At 50.6% G+C, this 23,662-nt stretch overlaps 1 protein-coding gene across 1 annotated transcript in view; it reads right to left on the bottom strand.

Annotated features, from left to right (window-relative positions):
- The window catches only part of Gsg1l (GSG1 like), a 193,241-nt gene that overhangs the window by 58,433 nt on the left and 111,146 nt on the right, over positions 1-23,662 (bottom strand). Inside the window, exon 3 of the mRNA XM_057780068.1 lies at positions 18,038-18,190. Within this exon, the coding sequence (XP_057636051.1) occupies positions 18,038-18,190 (153 nt within the window). The remainder of the gene's footprint in view (positions 1-18,037; positions 18,191-23,662) is intronic.

Below are 23,662 nucleotides of genomic sequence, written 5' to 3'. Positions count from 1 at the left end.
AAGCAAAAACTCAGTGGAAACATTACAACCTTAGCACAGTTAGAGACCCATAGGGCAGAGACCCTACCACACCCTCAACCCCCACCTACAATAGCCTTTCGCTGCTGTTCTCGGCCATGTCTTCAAAAGCCAAGATCACCATCTGGACTGAATCTTCTCAGGGGCAGCTGTCATCTCTCCTCTCTGCCACCTGCAGCCACCACCAAGCAGGGTATCATGAGATAAAATTACATGGTGACCTTCAGAAAACTACCACTCTGCCTCAGATCAAATAAGTCTCAGCAGCTTGGACCTCGAGCTAATCTTAAGCCAGAAAACAAGAGCCCAGAAGGCTCTAGCAGCAAGGATGAAGGCCACAAGCCCCTGGGGATGGCTCCCAGGAAAGTATACAACTTCTGCCTATGAGGCTAGGACCCAGCTCCCTGATGGCTGTACACTAGCCACAGGAAGGGTCCACCCACATGCACAAGCTACGTAGGCCAGCAATCTTCTAACCTGACAGACTCAGAGAGGCTGGCTCTCAATGGTTCACGAGGTGCCAGAGACCCAGAGGTAAGCAAACACAGTCACCACTGGGGGCTCAGCAGCTGCTGTATGCATTCCTGGGCTTCCTCAAATTTGGATCCAGCTCTGCTGCCTGGTGCTGGGGGCTGAGATGGCATCACTCTCATAAATCCCTGGGCTCCTAACCATGGTGAGCATGGTCCTAGAGTCCTTGCTTCCTCCCAACCTTGATTTTAGTGGCCCTGTGTTGTGGGACATTAGGCTCCTGGCCTAATTGTCAGCTGGCCTCTGGCCTGGGCCACTGAGCGTGTCTTTCTAACTGGACTCATACGCACTGGGGGTCAGCCTTTACTCTGCCTTCTGGTCACCTTGTTAAGGAGGTCCTACACCAGCACAACCTGGGACCAGCCTCTGGCTGCTCTGTCCATTTGACCAGGAACCCAGGAGCCTTTCAAGTCTTGGGGAAGGCAGCAGCTGTTACACAGGGGTGAGGAGGATGGAGGTGGGAAGTGTGGACTAGAGGCAACCACACTGGGCTGGCATTGGTAACTGGGCTTAGCATCATGTCTGTCTCTCAGCCCGAGACCCTCTATGTCTATTTAGGTTTTCTCTATGACTCTGTGTATGTCTCTCTGTCTCTGTGTCTCTGTCCTGTCACACCGGGACACCATCATCCTTCTCTGTGACTAGTGGTCTCTGACCTTTCCCATCATGTCACTAGGCTCTGGACAGTGTGTAGTGACCATCCTGGGGTTGAAGCCATCATCCTGAGAGCCAACCCCAGAGTGATTATTGGACGATTTTCCTTAGTAGAAAGTGTCCAGTGCATACCCCAACAGTGACTGGGTCCTAAGGAAGCTCATGCCATCCCCTTCCTAGTAGAAGGGATGTGGGAACAAAGACTCAGGGCAGTGGGGAGGAGAGGTGGGATAAACACAAACTTGGGGCAGTGTGAAAGCTCAGGGTAGACACTGCGGGGCTCTGGGTCTGGATTTCCCACCCACAACTGTGTGCCTTAGGCTAGCTGATCTCTCTGAACTTGCTTTTCCTCATCTCTAAAAATGGAGGGGGGAGTATCATGCCAAAAGACTGGGTACACTGTTGGGGAGACAGGATATAGGAGGCCTGGGGTTAATTAAGTCCCTCTTGGGTCGGGCACAGGCAGTGTGAACTCTCCTGGACACACTAGAGCATGTTGTGTCTGAGGGATGTCATAAGCTTGACTTTTTCCTCTGCCAAGAAGTTTTGACCTCAGTTTCCCGACTAGCTTCCTACTTAAGCCCTTCCTCTAGGCCTAATCCTAGAGAGATTTCTGGCCACTCAGAAGAAGGTGGATAAGACCTGGGGCTGATGCCTAAAGTCTCCCAGGCCTGCCTCCAGACTCCTGGCACATTGCCTCTGAGTTCCCAGCATCCTTTGCTCCACCAGTCCTTTAAGTCCATTAAAACTGATAGAAACCAGCCGTTCCGCCAGCTCGGGTTTTACTTTCCGTTTTTATTAAACTTGTTAAAATTCTTAGCTCTTCCAATCCCCGAAAGGCCAGCCTCTCCCTGGCCCTGTGCCTGGGGCCAGGCTCATCTGTAGAAACGGCCTGGTGGCCTGCACAGTCCCTGGCTTTAAATCACAAATGACCAGGAGCTGCCTGTCCTGCACCAGGATTCTCACACTTGCCGGCTGCTCCCTAGAGAACCTTCGGATCCCCCCAGGGTGCTGTAGCATGCTTGGAACCGCTACCTCACTCACTGTGCTAGCATGCAGCATCATCTAAATGCCAGGCATGGGGGCAGCCGCAGGAGCCCTGGCACGGCTGTTCCCTGAGGCTGATGAGAAGGACATAACTCGAAGTAAAATCAATCATTACATATACAGAAATAGAAACACGTGCAGCCATGGTAGAAGCTGGCAGCCGGAGGGCTGAATCCAACCTGCAGGTGTTGGTGAAAGCCAGGAGAACGGATGAGGCTTTTGGCCAACATTTAAAAACTGGAGGATTTCCATTAAAATATGGGAGTTTTGGCTTCTCTTGTAAGAGTCTGAAATTCTGGCCTCACTGGGTTTCCATCCTCCTGGCGGCTGTTGTGGCCTGAGTGTGTATCCCAACCAAATTCACCTGCCATGATGCTGGGAGTCAGGATCAGAAGGTAGGCGTTGGAAAGCGATTAGGTCATGGGGGTGGAGCCCTCACAGGAGGATTAATGCCCTTCTGAGACTAGATGGCAGGGAGCTGTGTGGTGCTGCTAAACCACGAGGATGTAGCTAGAAGGTGGTTTTTATAAGCCAGGAAGCCCTCAGCAGGCATCCAAGCTGCCAGTGTCATGATCCTGGGCTTTTTGCAGCCTCTGGAGCTCAGTTTATGGTCTTTTTATTCTAGCTTCCGTCAATGCAGGCAACACTTTCCTCTTGAGCTGAGTGAGCTGCCCTGTAGCGGAGGCTCAGATGGAGCTGAAGGAAGATAGAGAATTTGATAGAAGGCGTACCGTGGTGCCATCAGCTCCTTGGCCACTGTCCTTGGCTGTCATCCTGCAATATCCCAGCACATCCACATGCCCACGTTTCCTTCCAGGCTACTGGTAACATTTAAGCTCCAATGTGAAGGGATAAGCATAGCCCCTGTGGCTTGGCCTTCCCAATGGCTTCAAAAAGGAAGGGAGCTTGGAACCACCAGCGTGTGAGGAAACCAACCTGTTTACCTGGGGGTAGGGAGTGAAAGGGACTGCTTCCAGGAGCTCTGACCCAGGTGAGTCCCAGCCTCCATCCATCCCTTTACACTCACCCTAGGAAGCTAAGAACAAGTATCTGGGTGAGGAGCTGCCATTTGGGACAAGGAACCACACAAAGAAGGCTCCTCAGGGTTGCAGTGGAGAGGGGCTTGGGGGAGGGTCTAAGGGCTCATTTTTTTCTTCAGTACACTAGGGATGGAACCAGGGCTGTGCCCACACAAGATGAACACTCCACCACTGAATTGCATCCTCTGGCCTTCTTTTTATGTTTATGGTTTTTATTGTGAGACAGGGTCTTTCGTGGTGTAGGCAGACCCTGATCCTGCCTCTTGAGAAGCTGGGAAGATTGGCCTTGTCTTAGGAATTACTTTGTGTGGCAGCCGGAGAGATGAGCCTATGTGACTGTGCCCTGCCCGTCTCCCTCACATTCCTTTTCTTCCACCGCTTTGTCTCCTCTTCTCTGTCCTTGTGTCTCCCTCTGTACAGGTGTGTCTTTCTGTCACAGTGGGCCTGGCCACCATCTTCCTCTGTCTCCTTGTCGCTTAGCCCTTCCCTCTCCTTTCCTTGGACTCCTCCATCCTTGCTCTACAGAGACCTAAAAAAAAATGGTGTTGTTTCCCACCGTTATTTCTGTCTCCAGCCTTACAGTTCAGGAGCTGGGCAGGGGTCCCTCAGTGTTCCTAACATCTAGACCATACACCCAGTACCATCACAGCCCCCTCCTCCATGCCTCTCATCCCTCTTCTCCAGCCCACAGAACCTCCCTGGGAGGGGAGGGGAAGTGAGCTGTAGCAGAGTAGCGAGGGAATGACTGGACAGGATAGACTAACCAGGGTCAAGCTCCCAGAGTGGAGCAAAGAGAACGCCAAGAGACAGGAGGTGGGGCTGAGAGGGCAGCAAAGGGGCTGTGTGCCTGCTGAGAAGCTTAGGCCTTATTCTACCATAGGAGTAAATATCCATGAGAATCATAGATCCAAGATGATTAAATGAGGTCAAGGGCAAACTCAGTTCGGTAGACTGTGGCATCTCTTGAGGGACTAGAACTTGAGTAACACACAGAGCTGGTGATAGACCCCCACCTTCAAACAACCAAAACAGAGATAGGTCAGGAGACAGCCAGGTATTGATCTGTATTTTTTCCTTTGCTTTTGTTCAACAGGCTCTGGATTCTGACCACTCCCCATCCCTGAGGAGGTCAGGGGAAAACGAAACCTTCTGGCAAAATGCTTCCTGCTTCTTCCCATCTTCAAAGCCTGAACTGACGGAGCATATTCTGCTGGGGTGAGGGTGGAGAGTTGGGACACTGGGTTAGTTCTAAGCATGGAAAGAGAGAGGTCTGCCCTTCAGGGCAGGAGACTGGGCTGAGGGTCTGGGTGATGTCTCCTTGACTAGCACAACGGTTAAAAGCATGTGACCCAGACTTGTGACCCAGCAGTTCCTCTTCTAGGCTCAAGAGAAGCAAAATGTGCCCACAGAAACACTTTTTTACAATGTCCTTAGCGTCATTACTCCAGCAGTCCAAAGGCAGAGACAGCCCCGCCCCCTTCACCTGCGGAGTCTGTAAGGAAAAGGTGATATACAATGAGCACTAAGCCAACAATGAAAAGGAATATGTGTCTAGTCCCTGCTGCAATATGGGTAAATCTCAAACAGATTACTCATAAAAGGCAATAGACTACGTGATCCATTTCTAGGAAATGTGGAGATGAGGCTAGATTACAGGGAAGAAAAGTGAGCAATGGTCACCCAGGGTTGGAAGCAGAGAGTAACTGCTCCTGGATTTGGGATTTATTTAAGGCTAGTGGTAATGTTTTTGAATTAGACTATCATGATGCCTACTAAAATTTACCTTAAAATTCCATGTTTTACATGGGAAAAGATGATGGTATGTAAATTATACCTTAATAAAGTTGTTTTAAAACATTTTTTTTATAATTAAAAGTAAGGAGACTCTTTCATGAAAAACAAAAAACAAAAAAAAATGCCATGTATACTTCTCCATGGTAACCATGAGCTGTGGGACACATGTCCCCAAGTTTACCCTGGCTGCTGCACTGCCTGCTGAGGTACACCTTTTGTTAACACGTGCCACTCATACGGAACATTTGCACACTGGACAGGAGCCTCGATCAGAGTGGTAAGACCACAGGGGCCGAAATTCTTAGCCCCATTCATGTCTACCCCAACAGCAGTGCGCCCTGGACTAGAAAGGCCCATGTGGATGCAGGCGGAGGCTCAGCCCAGCACTCTGGCATGTGTGCTGTGAAGCTAGCGTGATTGACAGGGTCCGTGTCTCTCTTTTCTCGGCTGTAAAATAGCAATGTCATAGTACCTGTCTAGCAACAGTAGGATCAAACAAATGGAAACTACTGACTCCGGACAGGACCTTGCTATGTAGTCCACGCTGGCCTAGAGCTCACCATGTAGCCCAGGTTGGCCTTGAACTCACAGTCTTCCTTCTTTGGCTTCCTGGCTGCTGTTACAGGTCTAAGTCACCATACCAGGCTGACTCTAATTTCCTGCACTGTGTTTTACAATTCCCAGGAGTTCTGAAACCTGGGAGTTTTTCTAGAACTCATTTGGCCACAGACGTGATTTGGCTTGAACTCACAGATACCACTGCTGCCCACAGGGGCATGTCCTATTATTGTGTGGAAATGTGGGCATGTGAGTCCAGGATGCTGCCAGGTTGCTTCTGGGTGCTATGGAATGGGAAATCTATGTTACCTTCTAAATCTAAAAAGGGATGAATTCTGGAACATTCTAGTCTCCAAAAGACTGGGAACTGTGGCCTATATGAGGAAGAGAATTATGACCAAGACCAAACCCTGTTGAGCTTTGCCTGGTATCACATAAGACTATAAAACCATGGTGAGGCACCAAGGGCAATAGAGCCTGAACATTTCCAAAGTTGAATCTTCTGCCAGCCCTGGAGTATGAACATTTAGAGTCAGAATTAAGATCCCAGGCAGAAGCAGACGTGTACTGCCCCTGTACACCTTAGGTTAGGAGAGGAAAACAGTCATGGCCATGTCTGCAGGACTGTGTGTAGAGAGCTTGGCTGGGACCAGGATCTCAGGGCACAAAGGGGCAAAGCCTACAACAGTTCCACACTCAAAGGGCGTCCTGGATGTCCAGGCCTAACAATGCCTTCCTGTAGACCCTTAAGTCCTTGTGCCAAACAGGGGAGCTGTCTTGGCCCTCCCCCTCCTCTAGTGGTATTGATGACTTCAGTGTCCCTAACCAAGGCACAGCTGAAAATGGGCACCAGCTTGACTGCCCACTAGACCCTTGTTAGGAAATAAACAATTTGACTGGGTGTTGTCCTTGACACCTGGAGTGGGAGGGGCTGCTCTAAATCCTAAGACTTTCCCCTGTATTAGAAGTGTCTCATTCAGGAGCCCCTGACACTGACATGAGCTTATGCAGATGAGATGAAGTGGCTGGGTCTGGTCACCAGAATATCTGGAGCAAGCCTGGCAGGAGTGAGACACAGGGTCACGATGAACCTCTCACTCAACGACCTTGTTAGAACAGTCCAGAAAGGACTGAAGCGTCTGTGTGGTTTGCACCAGAGTTGCATTGGTTAGTGTCATACGCTAGTCTTTACATGACTTTCTGTGGCAGTCCACAGCAGCCCCTAAGTCTGTCTCCACGGCCGAGGCCACAGGCCTCCTACAATTTTAGGTTACCTGGGGGCTTCCTTCCGTAAGTCCTTGGTCTCCTGGGTGAGAGACGATGGGAATCTCATAGTGCAGGAGTGACCCTAAGCCACTGCTGGATGGGACCAACCTCGGAGCAAGCAGTTCTGGCTGGGCTCAGAAGCCTCCTATGAACCAGTGGCCAGCAATGGTCACCTGCTCATCCGTGTTCCCTTTCCTTGCTTTGGTCCTCCTGACCAGCTTCTCCAGATTTCTGCCACACTCCCTGGGGTTGCCTCCTTCCCACAAGCATCCTGGGATTGACTTCCAAGAACCCTCAGTTAAAGGTCTATCTAAAGCTAGTGTATGAAATGGGCCTTATAGGCTCATGTGTTGAGCACTTGATCCCCCAGCTGGTGGTGCTATTTTAGAAGGTTCTAGAAACTTTAGGAGGTGGTGCTACATATCCTTGAGGATTATACATTGCCCTGACCTCCTCTATCTCCTGCTCTCTGCCTCCTGGCCTCCATGAGGTGAGCAGCACGGCTCCCATGCTGCCCTGCCTAACCTCAGGTCTGGAAGCAGCAGAGCCAGCTGACCTATGCTGGACCCTCAGACACCAGGATCCAAGACAAGCTTTAAGCTGCTCCTCTGGGGTATTCTGTCACAGTGATGTAAAGTCTGACTAATACTCAGAAAATTGGTGCCTGAGTAGCGAGGTCACTGCTGCGGTTACCCGACACGTGCTTGAGAAGCTCTTGCAATTGGATTTCAGAAGTTTGGAAATTGGAAAATTCAGGCTAGAGAAGCCCTCGAACCTGGCTGTGAGCTTAGTTTAGTGAGGGACTCTGGTGGGAGCGCAGAGGACCAGGAAAGAGCTGGGAATGCAGACAAGCAATACTGTTGAACTTTCATTTAGAAACAAACGTTTTTTTGGGAACCTGACTAGATGATACCATGTTGCATTGTGGCAAAGAACTTGCCAACATGTTTCCATGCCTGAGACCCTGTGGAAATCTAAGGCTAAAGGCAGCGGACTGAGTAATCTGAAGGGGAGGGGGGACAGGGGGTTGGGGGGGGGGTAAATGAGGGACGGAGGGGGGGGGAGTGTCGAAACAACACACTTTAAGGCGCCCTGGCATTCAGAATGTGACTTTAAACAAGTTTATAGTGTTCGTTAGGAGCAAAGGGCAGGGAGATCCGGAAGGCTTCTCGTTCGGTCTGAAAAGGATCACACTTAATGCTGTTGACATAGAGGATACAGTTGTTAAAGAGAATGACACCATTAAAAAAAGAAATCCATGGATGTATTGAGCGGTGAATATGATCCACACGTTATGTGTGTGTGTCTGGAGATGGCCTAACGAAACCCAGACAGTGTACAGTTTGATACATACTAACAGAAAAGGCAGGTGTTTCACAAGGTGTTTTGTGAAATTGGAAAGATCCTACCCACTTTCAGGGGATAAAAATGAAGTCACGTCTAAAAGGCTACCCCTTAAGGAGAAGGCACTGCAAGGAATGTTCCCAGGTCAGGACCCAGGCGCTCCGCTGGCATTCCAAGGTGGCCTGGCCACCATTCAAGGGCTGACAGACCCTGGTTTCATGCATGCTGTGCTAGCTTTGCAGTACAGAACATACAGGGTGGCAGGGACATGCCGGCTTCCACCCAGCTTTCAAAGGATGGCCCAGAAAGGCAGGCATTGTGTGGTTGAGCCAGATTCGCTGAAGGCAGCCCCTGAGAGAGCAGTTTGTGAAACTGTAGGGGTGGGGGTGGGGATGAGGCTGGGGTTGTGGGGGCTGCCAAGGGAGTCCATGGGGAAGTTGGAGATGCCAGAAGCATGTAGCGTCAGCTGAGGAGGCCAAACACAGAAACAGCCCAGGAGAGACGCTAAATGGGCCGCAGTCTGCGTGGTGGTAGGGGTGCTGATGCTACCCCAGGTCTTCAGAACCTGCATCAGGCCGTTTGTCCCAGGTGCCGTACACAGGGCTACAGGAATCAGCACGGGCTGCTGCTGGCTTTCAGCCTCTCCTTGAGCCAGTTGTTGCCTGTCATTTTCCTATAAACTCCAGTTTGGGAGCAGGAATGTGTGCTCTGATGCATGGCCTCTCAAGAGTGTGTGACTAGTTCTTTATGGCTCGCTTAGCTGGGTTTTAAAACTCTTACCCGCTGCTAAGAGTTCTTGAGTCTCAGAAGAGACTTGAGACTTCAACTTTCGAGCAATGCTGGGACTGTTAACACTTTGGGGACTTTTGGACGTAGAACAAATGCATCTTTCATTATGAGATGGCCACAAATCCTTGGGACCAAGTGTGGGATGTTATGGTTTGAACATCAGCTGTCCCCACAGGCTGGGGAGTTGCTGGAAACTTCGGAATAGGGCCTGACTAGAGGAAATAGGTCAGTGTGGATGTGTTCCCGGAGGCTGTGTCTTGCCCTGGCCTCCCCACCTCCCTCCCTCCATCCCTCCCCATCTCCTTTTCTCTTACCCTTTCTCTTGCTATGTCTCTGTCTGTCTGTCCCTCTGTGTGTCTGGCTTGCTCTCTCCCATCCCTGGCCACCATGATGAGACTGGCCCTGTTACAGCATGCCCTTGCTCCATGATGTTGTGCTTTACACAGGACAGAAACAATAGAACCAGCCAGAACATAGTCAGAACCTTCTGGAAACCAGAACCAAAATATACCTGTTGGGACTAATGAGTCCTGGCCTTCAGCTACTCTTCCCTGCTAGAACCTTCTAATTGAAGTTACTAGAAGCTGTGCCTAGCTTAGAGGATCAGAGGATGGGATTTTCACCTGTTGGCCATTGACTGCAATGTATTTAAGCCTCCATGGTGCTATTAAAGAGGGGCTTTGGTATCAGTGTTTGAAGGTCTGTGTGTCGGTCTGTCTCTGCGTGTGTTTTCTCAACCTCCAGCCCCTTGCCCAAAGCTCGCAAACTGGATTCTAGCGCATACATAGAGCGCAGGCGGGGCCGTGGTGCGCAGCAATACCTTTCTCTTTTAAATTATTTTTCCTAGTATTTTGTCATAGGGATGAAAACATTCATAGTTTTTAGTGAAGGAACTGCTTATTCCTAGAAGCCTAAGGCTTCCAGCTCAGAGCCTCTGTCAGTCCTCTGACTTAACAACCCCTCTGAATTTGCTGTCAGCAGATTTCCTTGAGCCCACCATTGCCCGGACCCTGCTTGGTCCAAGTGTTAAGCCCACAGCATGGAGAGAACTCCAGAGCAGACCTTTCTACCTCTGGGAGTTCCATGAGTCTGGAGTCCCATGACAAGCCTTCTCTCCATACTGACAGAGTCGGAGAATGACTGCTAAGGCTGGCGATACCCTAAGGGCCTGAACATGGCTGTGCCCGATGCCTGGCCAGCCCCTACTTCCAGTTACTGAACAAACTAATTTCTATCACCACCCTCTCTTCCTTCATCTGATTTAATTAGGCCCTTATCACCTTCAACCAAAATAATTTTAATAATATGCAAATATTCATTTATATGACTTAGATCCTCTGCATTGCTATGGTTTAAATCTCCAATGTCCCTCGCAGGCTTATGTTTTAAGTGCTTGGCTCCCATACTATGGCACGATTTTCGAGGCTATGGAAACTTTAGGGGGTGGGGACTGGATGGCAGAAGCTGGTCACCAGGGGCCTGGGAGGGTTATGCCTGACCTAGGTTCTGACCTGTCATCTCTGCTTCCTGGGCCGTCATGATGTGAATGAATAGTATGGCTACATACTCCTATTACCATGGATATAGCGTGCCCCTCCCCCACCTCCCCATCCCCCCAACCCCCTACTCCCTCACCCCGCTATGATGGGCTGAAATCCCTCTGAAGCTGTGAGCCAAAACGAGCCTTCACCATGCAAGCACTTCTGTCAGGGCTTGTCACAGCAACAGGGAAATAACGAACACAGCATTGCTCTTTCTCCTCTCTTCCTCCCTGTCTCTCTTTCTGAGACACTATGTCTCACTATGTAGTCCAGACCTGCCCCAACCTCATGATCCTTCTGCCCCAGCCTTTTGGGTGCTGGGATATGCCATGAGCCACCCTATGTGTCACTCTCTGCAATTGGGAGCCACAAAAATCTACCTAACTACTTGCCCTCTGAGGCGTGGGCAAAAGACCCAGTGAGCTACGGCAAGGTAAGGGTCAAGCTAGTGGGAGTCATGGATGGTGGTTCTTACAGCCTGAGTTTTGATGGGTGAGGTAAAGAGTGGAATTAGGCTCCCAGGGAACTCATCCTATCTGGGGGAGGCTACAGCAAGATCTAAAACCACCACGAACCCACCAATCTCCAAAGCAGACTAAGCGCCAAAGCACAGAACAGAAGGAAGTGTGACTGTAAGACCCTTACCCAGGGAAGGTGGGGACTGAGCATGGTACTCCACCCCAGCCTCCTGCAGCCAAGGGAAGACACACTTGTCAGTCACAGGCAGGAATGGACTCATAAATATCCCCTCAGATCGGGGGTGAGATGAAGGCTTCATCTTCTCGGATGAGTTAGAGTAGAACCAGAGAATGTTCTAGTTCCTAGGTTCCATAATGGATGGAGGTAGCCACTCTTTCCTTCCCACCTAGTTCCTCAGGCTAGGGGTGTCTGCAATGAAGGGGGAACCCTCGAGATCCAGAGTTTGAGCCCCCATGCTCGGTGGTCACCAAACCTCTCCCTTTCCCCAGACCCTGTGCTTGGCCCCATAGCTCACCTTTAAAACATTGTCCAAACCCTAGCTTTCAAGTCCTTGTTAGTTTTTATTTTATCCCCAAAGTTCCTTTTCTCGTTACGTAACAAAATAGGCTGTTGCTGAATTCACACAGCTGGTTATTTCCAGGGAAACGGACAGGTGTCTCTTCATGCCACGTGGATCTTACTGAAAGCCCACAGTGAGCTGGAATGTGAAGGAATTTTCCAAATGACTTGTTTTCCTACATCAGCTGCATTTTCCCCGGGAGCTGAAGGAGAGCAGAAATTGTCCTGCCTGCTCACAGCCTTTCTGGGACTAAGGTTCTGTTCCCTAGAGGACAGAGGAGGATCCAACACCCCTCCACTGACACCACAAGGCGGGGGGAAGGCCACAAGTGTGGAAATAGTCCCCCCCCAGTCCCCAAAGTACCAGAAACCCTGTGACCCACTTTGGGGTCTCAGCATAGTTTTCACAGGCCTTGAGCACTGTTCCTTCATGAATGCAGGGTTGAAACGTTGTTTTATTTTCAGACAGGGGCTTTCTATGTAGCCCAGGTTAGCCTAGAACTTTCAATCCTCTTGCCTCACCTCCCAAGTCCCAGGGATTACAGATGCTCTTTGGTTGACTTTTAGTTGTATAAATATAAATACAACACAATCTGGAATATCCTTACAACTTTGGTTTGTTTATTTTTGAAACTGTATAATTTTAAATTTTTAATTAAAATAATTCATACACCTTTGTGACACTGTGAATGGAACCAGGCTGTGCATGAGCTAGGTGAGCCGGCAGCCAATGAGCTATGACCCTGGTTTAGTCTTAAGCGATACCCAATAACTGTACATATTTGGGGGTGGTATGACATTCCAACACAGGCATGTGGTGTGTTGATTAGGACAGTTGACACAGCCATGTGCGATGGTGAGTCTTCATTGTCAACCTGATAAACTTTAGAATCACCATGGAAACAAGCCTCTAAGCGTGTCTGTGAGGGTGTTTCGAGAAAGGTTTAATGGAGCACAGCAACATCTCCCACCCCACAAACGGGCGGCACCATTCCCTGGGCTGCGGTGGAAAGGCTAAAGGGAATGAGGAGTCATCTTCTGCTTTCTGATTGTGGATGCGGTGGCTGGCTGCCTCATGCTCCTGCCTCCGTGTCTTCCCCGCCACGGTGGACTGCACCTTTGCACTGTGGGCTAAAATAAACCTTTCTTCCTTAAGTGGCTTCTATCAGATGTTTGTCACAGCAGCAAGAAACATAATAACTAATGCACGTCACCTTCGGGTCTCTGTGTGGGACCCGTCCAGAATCTCCTCCTCCCCTTCCACCCTTTCCTCCTCTTCCTCCTTGTCTTCTGGCAAGGTCTTGCAATGTAACCCATACACAATTATTGTCAACCACAGCTACCTTTCTGTACAATCAGACAGGATTCCTCCCTCTAACGACACTCTTTCAATTATTTATTACTTTAACTCTCTCTTCTGATTTAAGCAGTTGAACTCAGAGCGCTGTGTGAGTCCCTACAAGTGTGGTCCCCTGCAGGCCCCATAAGTTCACCCTGGGAACAATGGGAAACATCATTCTAGTCCTGGGTATCACCACCTGTCCAACCACTGCTATTAGAGACACCAGGCACTCTTCAGTGAGAGAAGTACCTGGACCAGGCCTCACCCAGAGAAGGCTGCTCCCTGCAGCTGTCACTCTCAGGATATTCGAGGACAGCTAGGAATACTGATGATGAGCCTTCGGACCCAGGCTAAGCCTTGCTCTGGGCAGCTCAGCATGACAGGCACCGGGCTCCATAGCTCTCTGCTAGGACTGCAGACAGGCCAGCTTCCTATCTGTACAGTCTGGTCTTCACCACTAGACTACAAGGAGTGGTAGCATGAGCCCATGGCAGACTCCCCCCCACTGCGACCCCCAGTGCACGGTGCCACTGTTAGAGAAGCAGATGTGCACACACCCTGGCTAAAGACATTATGAGAGGTCAGCTCAACCCTGAACACAGAACACCCCATAGACATCACCTTGGCATGTATTACAGAAACCATACTTTGGATTTTGAATTTTTATCTTTCTTTTGCCTGGTGCCATGCAGTTGGACCCTTTCTTATTTTGAGACAGCAGCTGGCTTTTAGCTCATAATTCTCCTGCCTCAGCTTCTTGAATGACGGGTTCACAGGAATGCAATACCATGCCTATGTAATGATGGGAGATAGTCAACAAACCCACCCGGATTCTCATTAAAACCAGACTAAGCAGGCCAAAGATAGAACTCAAGGTCAGGACTGGTTCACATGAAGACTCAAAGAGGTGTGAGTCAAACTGAGCCACAGGAGCCCGTCTCCCCCATAATGCTGCCATCATAACCAACTATAATCAGTGGGCTAATTTTCATAATTGCTAATTAACCCTAATAACTAGTTTGCATGATAAGAGCTGCCTGCTCTGCTTTCTCCTCCACCAGAGGAACATCTTCACCTTGGGCTCATCTGGTTCAGTAGATGGCAGGACCCAGTGCACCCCAGGAGTCAGTACTGGCCTCTTCCCGGACTTCAGTGGCTCCCCAGCCACCCAGAGGACCCATCGACATCACTCCACCCCTCCAAGATTCCCAGGGGACCACCCTAAACCAGCTTCCTGTGTCTTTCCAACAGCAGGTTGGACACCAGTCTTTGTAAGAGCCTTGAAGCTTGTCTCTGCCTTGCTCAGCTCTCCCCATCCCCTGAGTGTCTCCTAAGAATAAAACCCTTTCTCTCCATGACCTGATAGTTGGGTCTTTTACCACTTCACCTGGCTGCTATTAACTTCTGAGTTTCTGCTTTCTGCAGATTAATTGAAAAAAAAAATCCTTTGTCCTCCTACCTGGTCACACCCACAATGTGACTCTGTGAAAGCCACAGAGACACAGAGACCCTTGAAAGCCAGTTTGAAGTGGCTTAATTCCAGGGCCATGATTGGCCAGCTGTGCCAACCAGAGCCGGTCAATTAACCTCCCCCAGCCCTGACTTGTTCAGATGTCTGGAGTTATACGGACAGCCGGTTTGCTCCAGCAGCGCTAGCAGTGGGCCTCCCTGCTGGGAGGAAGAGCTGCTGCTTCTTCCTTTTTTTATGGGCAGAGGCCGTGCTGAGCCTGTGGAAGAAGCTAAGTGGGATGGAGATGGCTGCTGTGTTAGCTGCTTTCCCTCATTCCTGTGATTCCTGACTGAAGCAACTTAAAGAAGGGAGGGCCAGTTTTCAGCTCACGGGTCGTGGGTACATCCATCATGGCTGCTGGAGGACGGGGCAGCATCAGCACCAAGAGGCAGGGGAGACGTGGGATGCTCAGCTGGCTTTCTCCTTTCCACGCAGCCTGCAAGCCCAGCCCGTGGAATGGTGGGTAATGGTGAAGATGGGCCTTCCTCCTCCACTAGCCCATCTAACCCTCCCTCACGGACTAGCTCAGCGCTTGTCTCTAAATCTCGTCCGGTTGATATAACCATTAAAGCCACTTTAGCTGACAACTGACATGTACTCGTTTAGACTAAAGAAGGTAGAGAGGAGGGCTGGAGGCAAATGGCAGTGGGAGGGGTACCTGGATGAGGGGCAGAGGGAGAGAAAGGAATAGAGAGGAGGCTGCTGGCCAGAATGAGGAGCACACCCAGCCCCCTCCAGCACTCTGACCACCTCCCTCTTGGATCCCCCATGTCTTCTTAGTCACCCCGCTGCTCAGCCTGTCTAAAGGCAAAGGCCAGCTAGGGACCTCTGCATGGCTGAGTCAGGGGCTCCCTGGCTGTCTGGACCTGTGGAGCCCTTCTCAGAACGATACTTTCAGCTGATTACAGAGGGAACCAATGGCGGGGAATGCATTTAGCAAAACACTCAAGACTCTTCATGTGGGAACATGCACGCTGTTTTGTGAGCATGTTAAACAAGATTTGGCGGAGGCCTAATAAGCGCCCTGCTCCGGAGGCTGCGCATCGGAACACCTGCGGCAGCTGCCGTGGGACGTGGAAAGGATGGATGCTGCAGGTCACTGAGTCCCAACGCCTGCCCCATCGCCACGGTGTGGGAGAATGATGAGTGACATTTACAAGCTGCAGAAATAAGGGTATAAATTGTTTCCCAAACCGGTTCACAGATTCTGAATTCTGTGGACTCCGAGCCTGACCTCATCTTCCTGCCATTCCCTAATGGCTGCTCCTCCACTGTCTCAGAGTCCTAGGGGCCTCGCCATGGAGGGGGTGCCTGTTTTAATCGCTGCTATTTCTCACTTTGATTTCCACAGCAGCTTCCCTGTCTCACTGTGGCTAGGATGTGGCTAGGATAGTGAGACACTCCGTATGTGACAGGCAAGCACGGCCACTGAGCTATAGACCCAGCTCCCTTTAAATCACCTATTTAAAAACAGAGTCTCACCAAGTTACACAAACTGGCCTTGAACTCAGTCCGTAGCCCAGGCTAGTCTTGGCACTTGTGATCCTCCTGCCTCAGCTTCCACAATAGTTGGGATGACAGGCCTGTACCCAGTTCCCTACTGTCATTCTGCTTGGTTCCATCCAGGCCCTACCCTGAATTCAGAACTCATCCCCAGTATGAACCTGATCCTGCCATTCTCTTATCCCCTTGGTCTGAACGGCTCACTGACCCCTGTGCATGCGGGACGAACCTGGGAGGCCTCTGTAAAGCAGCAAGGTACCTCAGCTCTCCAGCCTCACCTCAGCACCTTTCTCCTCCTGTCTCTGCCTTCCTGCCATGCTGAAACACAGTCTTGTTGGCCTGGGAGCTGTGGGCTGTGTTCCTGCCACGCGGCTCCCAGCCACCAGCTAGCTTATGCCCCAATGTAACGACACACAAACTGTATTCTTTTAAACACTGCCTGACCCATTTCTATTCATGTGTGTAGCACCTTGAGGTGCGCTTACCAGGAAGATTCTAGCCTACGTCCATCCTGGGTCCGGGCTTCATTGCGTCTGCTCTGGAGCACAGCAGCATGGCATCTGCCCCAGAGAGGAGAGCTTAGGCATCTGAGCTCACTTCCTCTTCCTCCCAGCATTCTATTCTGTTTACTCCACCCACCTATGTTCTAACCTATGAGGGCCAAGCAGTTTCTTTATTTTTTAACCAATGACCTTCCTCCATCACAGTCTGGTCCCCAAGAGCTGCCATGCATGGCTCCTTCACACTCCAGTTTAGCATCACACTCCCTAGGGAGGAGTGGATGGCCCTCCCACCTGGGACAGAGACGTACCCAGGCCACATTATGATAACATCACATCTTTCTTCAATGCAAAAAACAAAAAACACAACAACAAAAAAAAAACCTTACTTTGAGCAAGTCTTCTTCCTTCATCCCCTAAACCCAGGCCAGTGACTAGAACCCAGCAGACCTTCAGAGGATGCCGACTAAACAAATGAATAAAAGACTGGAAAGGGCAGGAGCGGTCTCAGCCAGTAGCAGCAGGAACTAGACAGAGCCAGATGCTGTACTAGGCTATCGCTAAACCCTTCCCCTTTGCGCAGAATCCCCCAGGTCCTCATGGTGCATTTGATCTGGGGAGCAGGCTCTAACTTGTTGAGTTCAGCTCTCTGTTCTTTGAGAAATCCCTCTGGTTTCTATATATACCTCAATTAGAGGTGATTATGTCCCTTGTCAAAGGCAGTTCTTCCAGTGCGTGAAGAATGGGATTGTCGGGTTTATAGAAATTCAATTTGCACATGGTCTTTTAGGAGCAGATACCTTACAGAGGCCAGCCAGCATGGCTGGTCAGCCCCGAAAACAATGGCCACACTCTGGAGCACTCTCTGCTCTGCACTCTGGGACGTGGATACCATGCATCTGGGGCCAAGGTCCTGTCTTGGTGTGCTTTCTCCATCTCTCTGAGTCCTGGGGGCGGGGGCTTCTTACCACCTCCATAAGGGGAGGTCCAAGGCAGAAGTCCTCACTGCAGATGGACTTACCTTTTGTTCCTCCCTCTTTCCTTCCTTCCTTCCTTCCTTCCTTCCTTCCTTCCTTCCTTCCTTCCTTCCTTCTTTCTTTTTCTTTCCTTCCTTCCACCTTTCTTCCTTTCCTGGCCCCCATGGAGAGGGATGGAACTTGGATCTTTATGCTCTGACACTAAGCAACAACCGCAGCCAGAAGGGATCCTCTCTGCAGCCCTGTGGGATCCCCCTCCACGCACCCCTTTCTATCACTTCCCTGCCTCATGCCCAAATTCAACATACATTCCTGTGGCACCACACATTCATGCTAAGCACCACACGGCTGACCCTGGGTATGTATGTGCACTTGTCACTATAAAGCCAGACCCTCATGCCCAGCATGCTGTGGACATTTATAAATGGTAGGGTCTGGGCTCAGAGGAGATGCAGTAGCTTGTGCTCTTCCATCCTCACAGAGGATGTCCCCAGACTCCGGTACACAGCATCCCTTGGGGCTGAGCCAGGGGAGATGAGCAGTTGCACCCCCCCCGCCCCCCGCGCTGCTCTCCACACTCCTTACCTGAGAGCACCGTGAAGACGGCAGCAAAGGCGTTGAGCTTGAGCCCGTCTATGACGCTGCTGGAGTGGACAAGCTCAAGACACATGAGGCTGAAGCCGACCACCAGCAGAAGGATGTAGAGCACCTCGGAGACCACTGACAGCCACAGCACCCCTAGAGAGCGAGGCAGGAGTAGGTGAGAAACGGTCCGCCCTACCCAGCCAGCACATCCACCAAAGACAGCAGGTCACTGCAAACCCAAGCTCAGTTCTAGGTTTTCCTGTGCTGTGACACCCTGAGGGGCCGGTGTGGGGTGAAGCTGACACTAAAGGCATAGAGCAGGGTCCCTTCATCTCAGCCCTGAGGGTCACCCTACTGCAGACTCTACGTGGGCAAAGTTTCCATTGCTAAGTCCACTAGGCGAGGTTCTCTGTTACCTGAGCGACAAATGTCCCTAATCCCATTACCTGACCTCAAGCCTTGCCTGTGCCTTTACCTGCCCTGCACTCTCCCTTGTACTCTGCTGTACCTCTTTCTAGAAACCAGCACTGCCAAGTCTGTGGCTTTGGCCTGTGGTTCTCCCAGGAGCTGCTGTGCTCCGCTGTGAGCCTGGACATAGATGATTGATGGAATTTGATCACTGGCCTAATGATCTGTCACTGCCCCTTTCTAGGACTCTGAGCATGATGTCACTGAGGTGGACCAGGAGAGAAGCTCACAGGTGCCAGTGAGAAAGATCATCTGGCTTCAGCCCTTCCTAAAGGACGCCGTTCCTCAGCCCTTCTAGGTTTTGCTGTGTCTTCTGGGTTTTCCCGTATGGGTCCATCTTGGGCAACTAGCACTGCTACCCAGTTTAGGAATAGCTGCTGTTTTCCTGTCCCACACTGTCATTCCCTCCTCTTCCTGTCTGTCACTTGCACAGTGCCTGCTTTCTTCTGGTCTCTGGTTTCCTTGAGAACCCCATCCTGGCACCTTGTCTTATGCAAGCAGTTCATGTCTAGCCAGGCCAAGCTTCTCGCCACCCAACTCCGGGGCTCAGGAACGAACTCTGTGCCTCAGTTTCTTTTTCTATAAAGTAGGGGTGCTACTAAGAGCTGTGGTGCCAGCACTGTGGGAGAAGTAGTTTCTGAGTACTATGTAACACTCTAGTTCTCCCAACGAGGGACCTGGTCACTGATCCGCTGATGCCGTTATGTGGACGGAGCATGCTGACTCGTGGCAATGGAGCCCAGGGGCTTTCGACTGAGGTCATCAATGGAAGATGGAGTCAATGGGGTGAAATGAGCTTGTGGGTCCATGGAAAGGGGCGGTATAAACGGTAGGAATGGAGACCCACCCAGCATGGATTCCCATCCACGCCACACTGATGTGTTTGGCGATTATGAATCAAGCCTGGCAGGTTGGCGATAAACCCAAGACCACTCCGTTCTGTGAGAGCTGGCCACAAGATGGCTGCAAGAGCGGGTGGGAAAGAGAAACCTGGCTCAAGGTTGGGAAGATGAAGACAGTCAATGGTCAACTTGATACAGTCGAGAGCTGCCTGGGAAGAGACTCTCAGTGAGGAATTGCTTGAGTTAGGTTGGATTGAGGATGTGACTATGGGGGGGGGGTTAGTTAGTTAGTTAGTTAGTTAGTTAGTTAGTTAGTTAGGTCAATTGAAGTGAGAAGAGCAGCCTAAACGTGGGTGGCGTCATTCCTTGGGTTTGGGTCCTGAATTGTATGGGTAGAGATGAACAGTCGGCATGCATGTGTTCATTCTTTGTGCTCGGCTCTGCGCATGCATGTGACCAGCTGCTTCCTACTCCTACCTATAAGGATGGCAGAGCTGGGCTCTGAAGGGACCAGCGGTTCTGTCTTTGCCCAGGAACCTCTGGGGATCCAAGGGGCCTGGGATCAAATCCAGGCTGTTTCACTGGCCATGAGGGGCCCACTCAGAACCTCAGTAATCTCTTCTGTGGAATGGGCTCTGGAAGGGGGATCCAGGAAGTGACTGCTCCCCAGAGAAATAGTAATTGCAGTCCTTTGGGAAGGGAATGTCCTCAAGAGACATGCATAGAGAATGTGGGGATGCAGGGAGGACAGGAGGGTAGGTGCTCAGCTGAAGGATCATGTCTGACCCATGGTGGCACCATTGGGAAGCATTATCTCAGAGCTGTGTCAACCAAGGCCTTACTGTTGTCCTAGCTGCTCAACCTCACTGGAGGGAAATGCATGTTCTGGTGAGTAAACAGAAAAGGCTCCAGGGGTCCCCAAAGCCCTCTATGGGCACTGGGAGATTGGTGGGACCTCAGTGTCATTTATTGCTGGGTCTGAAACTCGGCATGACAATTACAATGTCTATTATTATGATTTTGCTTGTGTTTCATAGATAAGGTCTTACTAGATAGCCCAGGCTGGCCTGGCACTTGGATCCCCGCTTCCATAGTGCTGGGATCAGAGTGGTGTGTCACTGTGCCCAGCCTGTTATTATTCTTAGCTTCTTTGGGTTACATGGGCAGAGTCTTCATGCATGTGCTCCAGAGCCCAGTGAGAAGATAACGAGCTGAATCTAGCCAATCCCCCAGCCTAGTTCTGGGGTAAAAGTGCCGGGTTCTCTATCCTCACCAATTCAGGTGTGCTCCCTGCTGGCACTTTATCCGGCTGCCTAGTGATGCCCTGGTTACTAGTACCCACTCTGCCCCCACGGAACCAACCTCACTCCCAAGAGGCAAATAAGAGTCCCCCGAAGCAGTGACTGAGATGCAGATGGCACAGCTCAATTTCCTCACAAAGATCGAAATATTGAGTTGAACCAGAGAATGAAGAAGCAGTTCTAAAACTTCTCATTACCTCCATCCAAAGGGTCCTTAGTGGGACTAATAATGCATTCTTAAAACCTTTTTAACGCTTTTTAATTTTGGGGTGTAGGGTGAGTATCAGGATCTCATGAAGTCTATGCTGGCCTCCAACTTGCTGTGTAGCTCAGGATGGACTTGAACTCCTGATCCTCCTGCCTCCACAACCCAAATGCTTGGATTTCAGGCATATATTGCCATGCCTAATTTTATGAGGTGCTAGGAACTGAACCCAGAGATTCATGCTGGGCAAGTCCTCTACCAACTGTGTCACATCCCAAGCTCCTACTTGCCACGTTGTAAAAGGAGGCTGAGCCTCGGGCCCAGCATGTTGTGTAGTTATTTCCCATGCTGGTGATTCTCTGTGGATTTCTCTTCTACCCCACCTCCTCCCTCCGTGCCACCCAGGCATCCTTGCACATCTCTACTCAAGTCTGCATCCAGGGACCTGAGCTGCCCGGACCCATGGCTCCATCCTCAGGGGTAATGGGACACTGGTGTCTGCCCACTCTGCCCCACCCAGGACCACCTATGCTGTGTTCTGCCTTCTTGGCTTTAAGCATCCTCTCCTGGCTAGGGCGGCACCAGCTCTCCATTGCTGTCAGCCTTTGGGGACATTAGAGCCCTCCACTCCATAAAGGTAACTGCTGTGTGTCATTTGAACAATTCGCTGCCCCCGGGAACTCTTCCATCGGAATGGCTCCTTCTGCTGTTTGGAGTATCTCCACCTCTCAAGGACCCTCCCTGGCTCATCTTTTTGAGGGGGTCAATCCTGGTCTTCAATCAGATCTAGACCGAAGTCAATGGTACCAGTAGCATCTTGACCAGCTATCCGGAGGCACCGGGCACCAGGAACTCGTGAAGGGGAGTGCAGAGGCTCAGACCCCACCTGACACAGCAGGACTGGGAGCTATGTACTATAAACGGCTGCAGCCATTGTGGAAATCAGCAGGCAGGTATGGCAAACAAACAAAACAGAATGACCATGTGACCCGGCTGTGCCACTCCTGGGGTGTACCCAAAGGAGTCCAACTCTGCATGTCACAGCGACACCCGCACGCCAGTGTCCATTGCTCTTCTAGCCTCGGTAGATACATACAGAGCCAGCAGATGAGCAGATAAGGAAAACGTTATTGTATATGCATAGAGGAGTACTATTCAGCCATAAAAAAGAATGCAATGATATCATTTTTAGGGAAATACATCGAACTGGAGTCATCAGGTTAGGTGAAATAAGCCAAACACTTTTCCTCTCGTTATCAGAACCTATATTTCTATTAAGTAGAAGGGAGACTGTGGAGGGTGCCAGGAGGGGAAGGAGGATAAGAGAAGGGTGGAATTGATGGAAATACATTGTTTACATGTGTAAATGTCATAGTGATTCTTATTTACAAATAATATACACTAATTAATACGGAGAGAGAAAAGAAAGGCACTGGCAGAGGGGTCTGTTCTGCCTTTAATGGGACTGCAGACGGTGTGGATAGACACTCAGGTTCAGATCCCCCATCTTCCTTTTACACACACACACACACACACACACACACGGAAAAGAGAGTTGACTTTGGGGAACAAAGGTCAGTGCTGGGATGGCAGGTGTTGGTGTCTGGAGCACACAGAGCAGCCGGTGGGAATAATAAAGTGGTGGGAGACAGTATACCCCCCCGGGGGGGGGGACTGAGGAGAGAGGGGAGCAGCAGGTGCCTTGGTGATGGGGGAGAGATCTGTAAGCAAAGACGGGATGGGGCCGGTCCCCGAACTTGCCACTAATGGCTAGATTTGCAGCAGGGAATGGGTGACCTTCAGGGGCAGAAGGAATGGAAAGATTTCTCATCAGGTGGGGCCGAGCTGACAGTTAATCCTGTTAGCTGCACTTCTTGCCTTTTTAAAAAACAGCTTGGTGAGGTCAACTCTGACCCGCCACTGATGGGATTGATGGGTCTGCAGGAATGATTTCCGTTCCCTGCAGAGCCTCCCCAGCTGAGAGCCAGCCAGGGTTGGCTCCTCACTGAGCTCAGAGACACCTGGGGGAACCCAGCCTCAGCCTCCAGTGACCTTGAATGGGGGTCACCTCCATCCCTTGCTGCTCTCAATTGAGAAGTGGCCATGGTAGACATGGAGCCAGAATGACAGACAGTGCAGAAGTCCCTGTGGATCCCATGGGCTGGCTGCTGCTGGTGTGTGTGTGTGTGTGTGTGTGTGTGTGTGTGTGCGTGTGTGTGTGTGAAAGTCAAGTAGGGCCAGTGATGGTGAACATGTATAATAATTAACAATTACAGTCAAGCCTCGCTCTGAGAAGGAGGGGATGCCTCCCAAGAGCTACGTGGGCACAGCATGCCTCTACCACATACCTGGCCATGCAGGCTTGTGAGAAAGGGTGACCACCTCTTGATGAAAGGAGATGCCATCAAAAGGCTTGTTTTTACAGTAAACATGCTTTTAAGTAGAGTTCACACTAAATAACATGAACGTCAAGCACAATGACTGGGGCGTGGTAGCTCTTTCCTCTAACCCCAGTTCTTGGGCTTGGGAGGCAGGAGAATCAAGAGTTCAAGGTCATCTTCATCTACATATCTGGCTCAAGCCTAGCTTGAGATGCACAAGATTCTATCTAAAAATGTAATTAATTAATTAATCTATAATGAAAAACAGGGGGTAGGGAGAAGGTTTAGTGGGTAAAAGTGTTGACTTGAGGACTTGAGTTCAAATTCCTGGCATCCACATAAAAAACTGAGCACAATGGTACATGCCTGTAACTCCAGCATTGGAGGCCAGAGGCAGGTTGACTCTGGGGGCGTGCCAGACAGCCTAG

The sequence above is a fragment of the Chionomys nivalis genome, chromosome 8 (genome assembly GCF_950005125.1).
Source record: "Chionomys nivalis chromosome 8, mChiNiv1.1, whole genome shotgun sequence".
Lineage (NCBI taxonomy): Eukaryota > Metazoa > Chordata > Mammalia > Rodentia > Cricetidae > Chionomys > Chionomys nivalis.
Note: the sequence above shows the minus strand (reverse complement) of the source record. Positions and strands in the feature narration are given on the sequence as shown.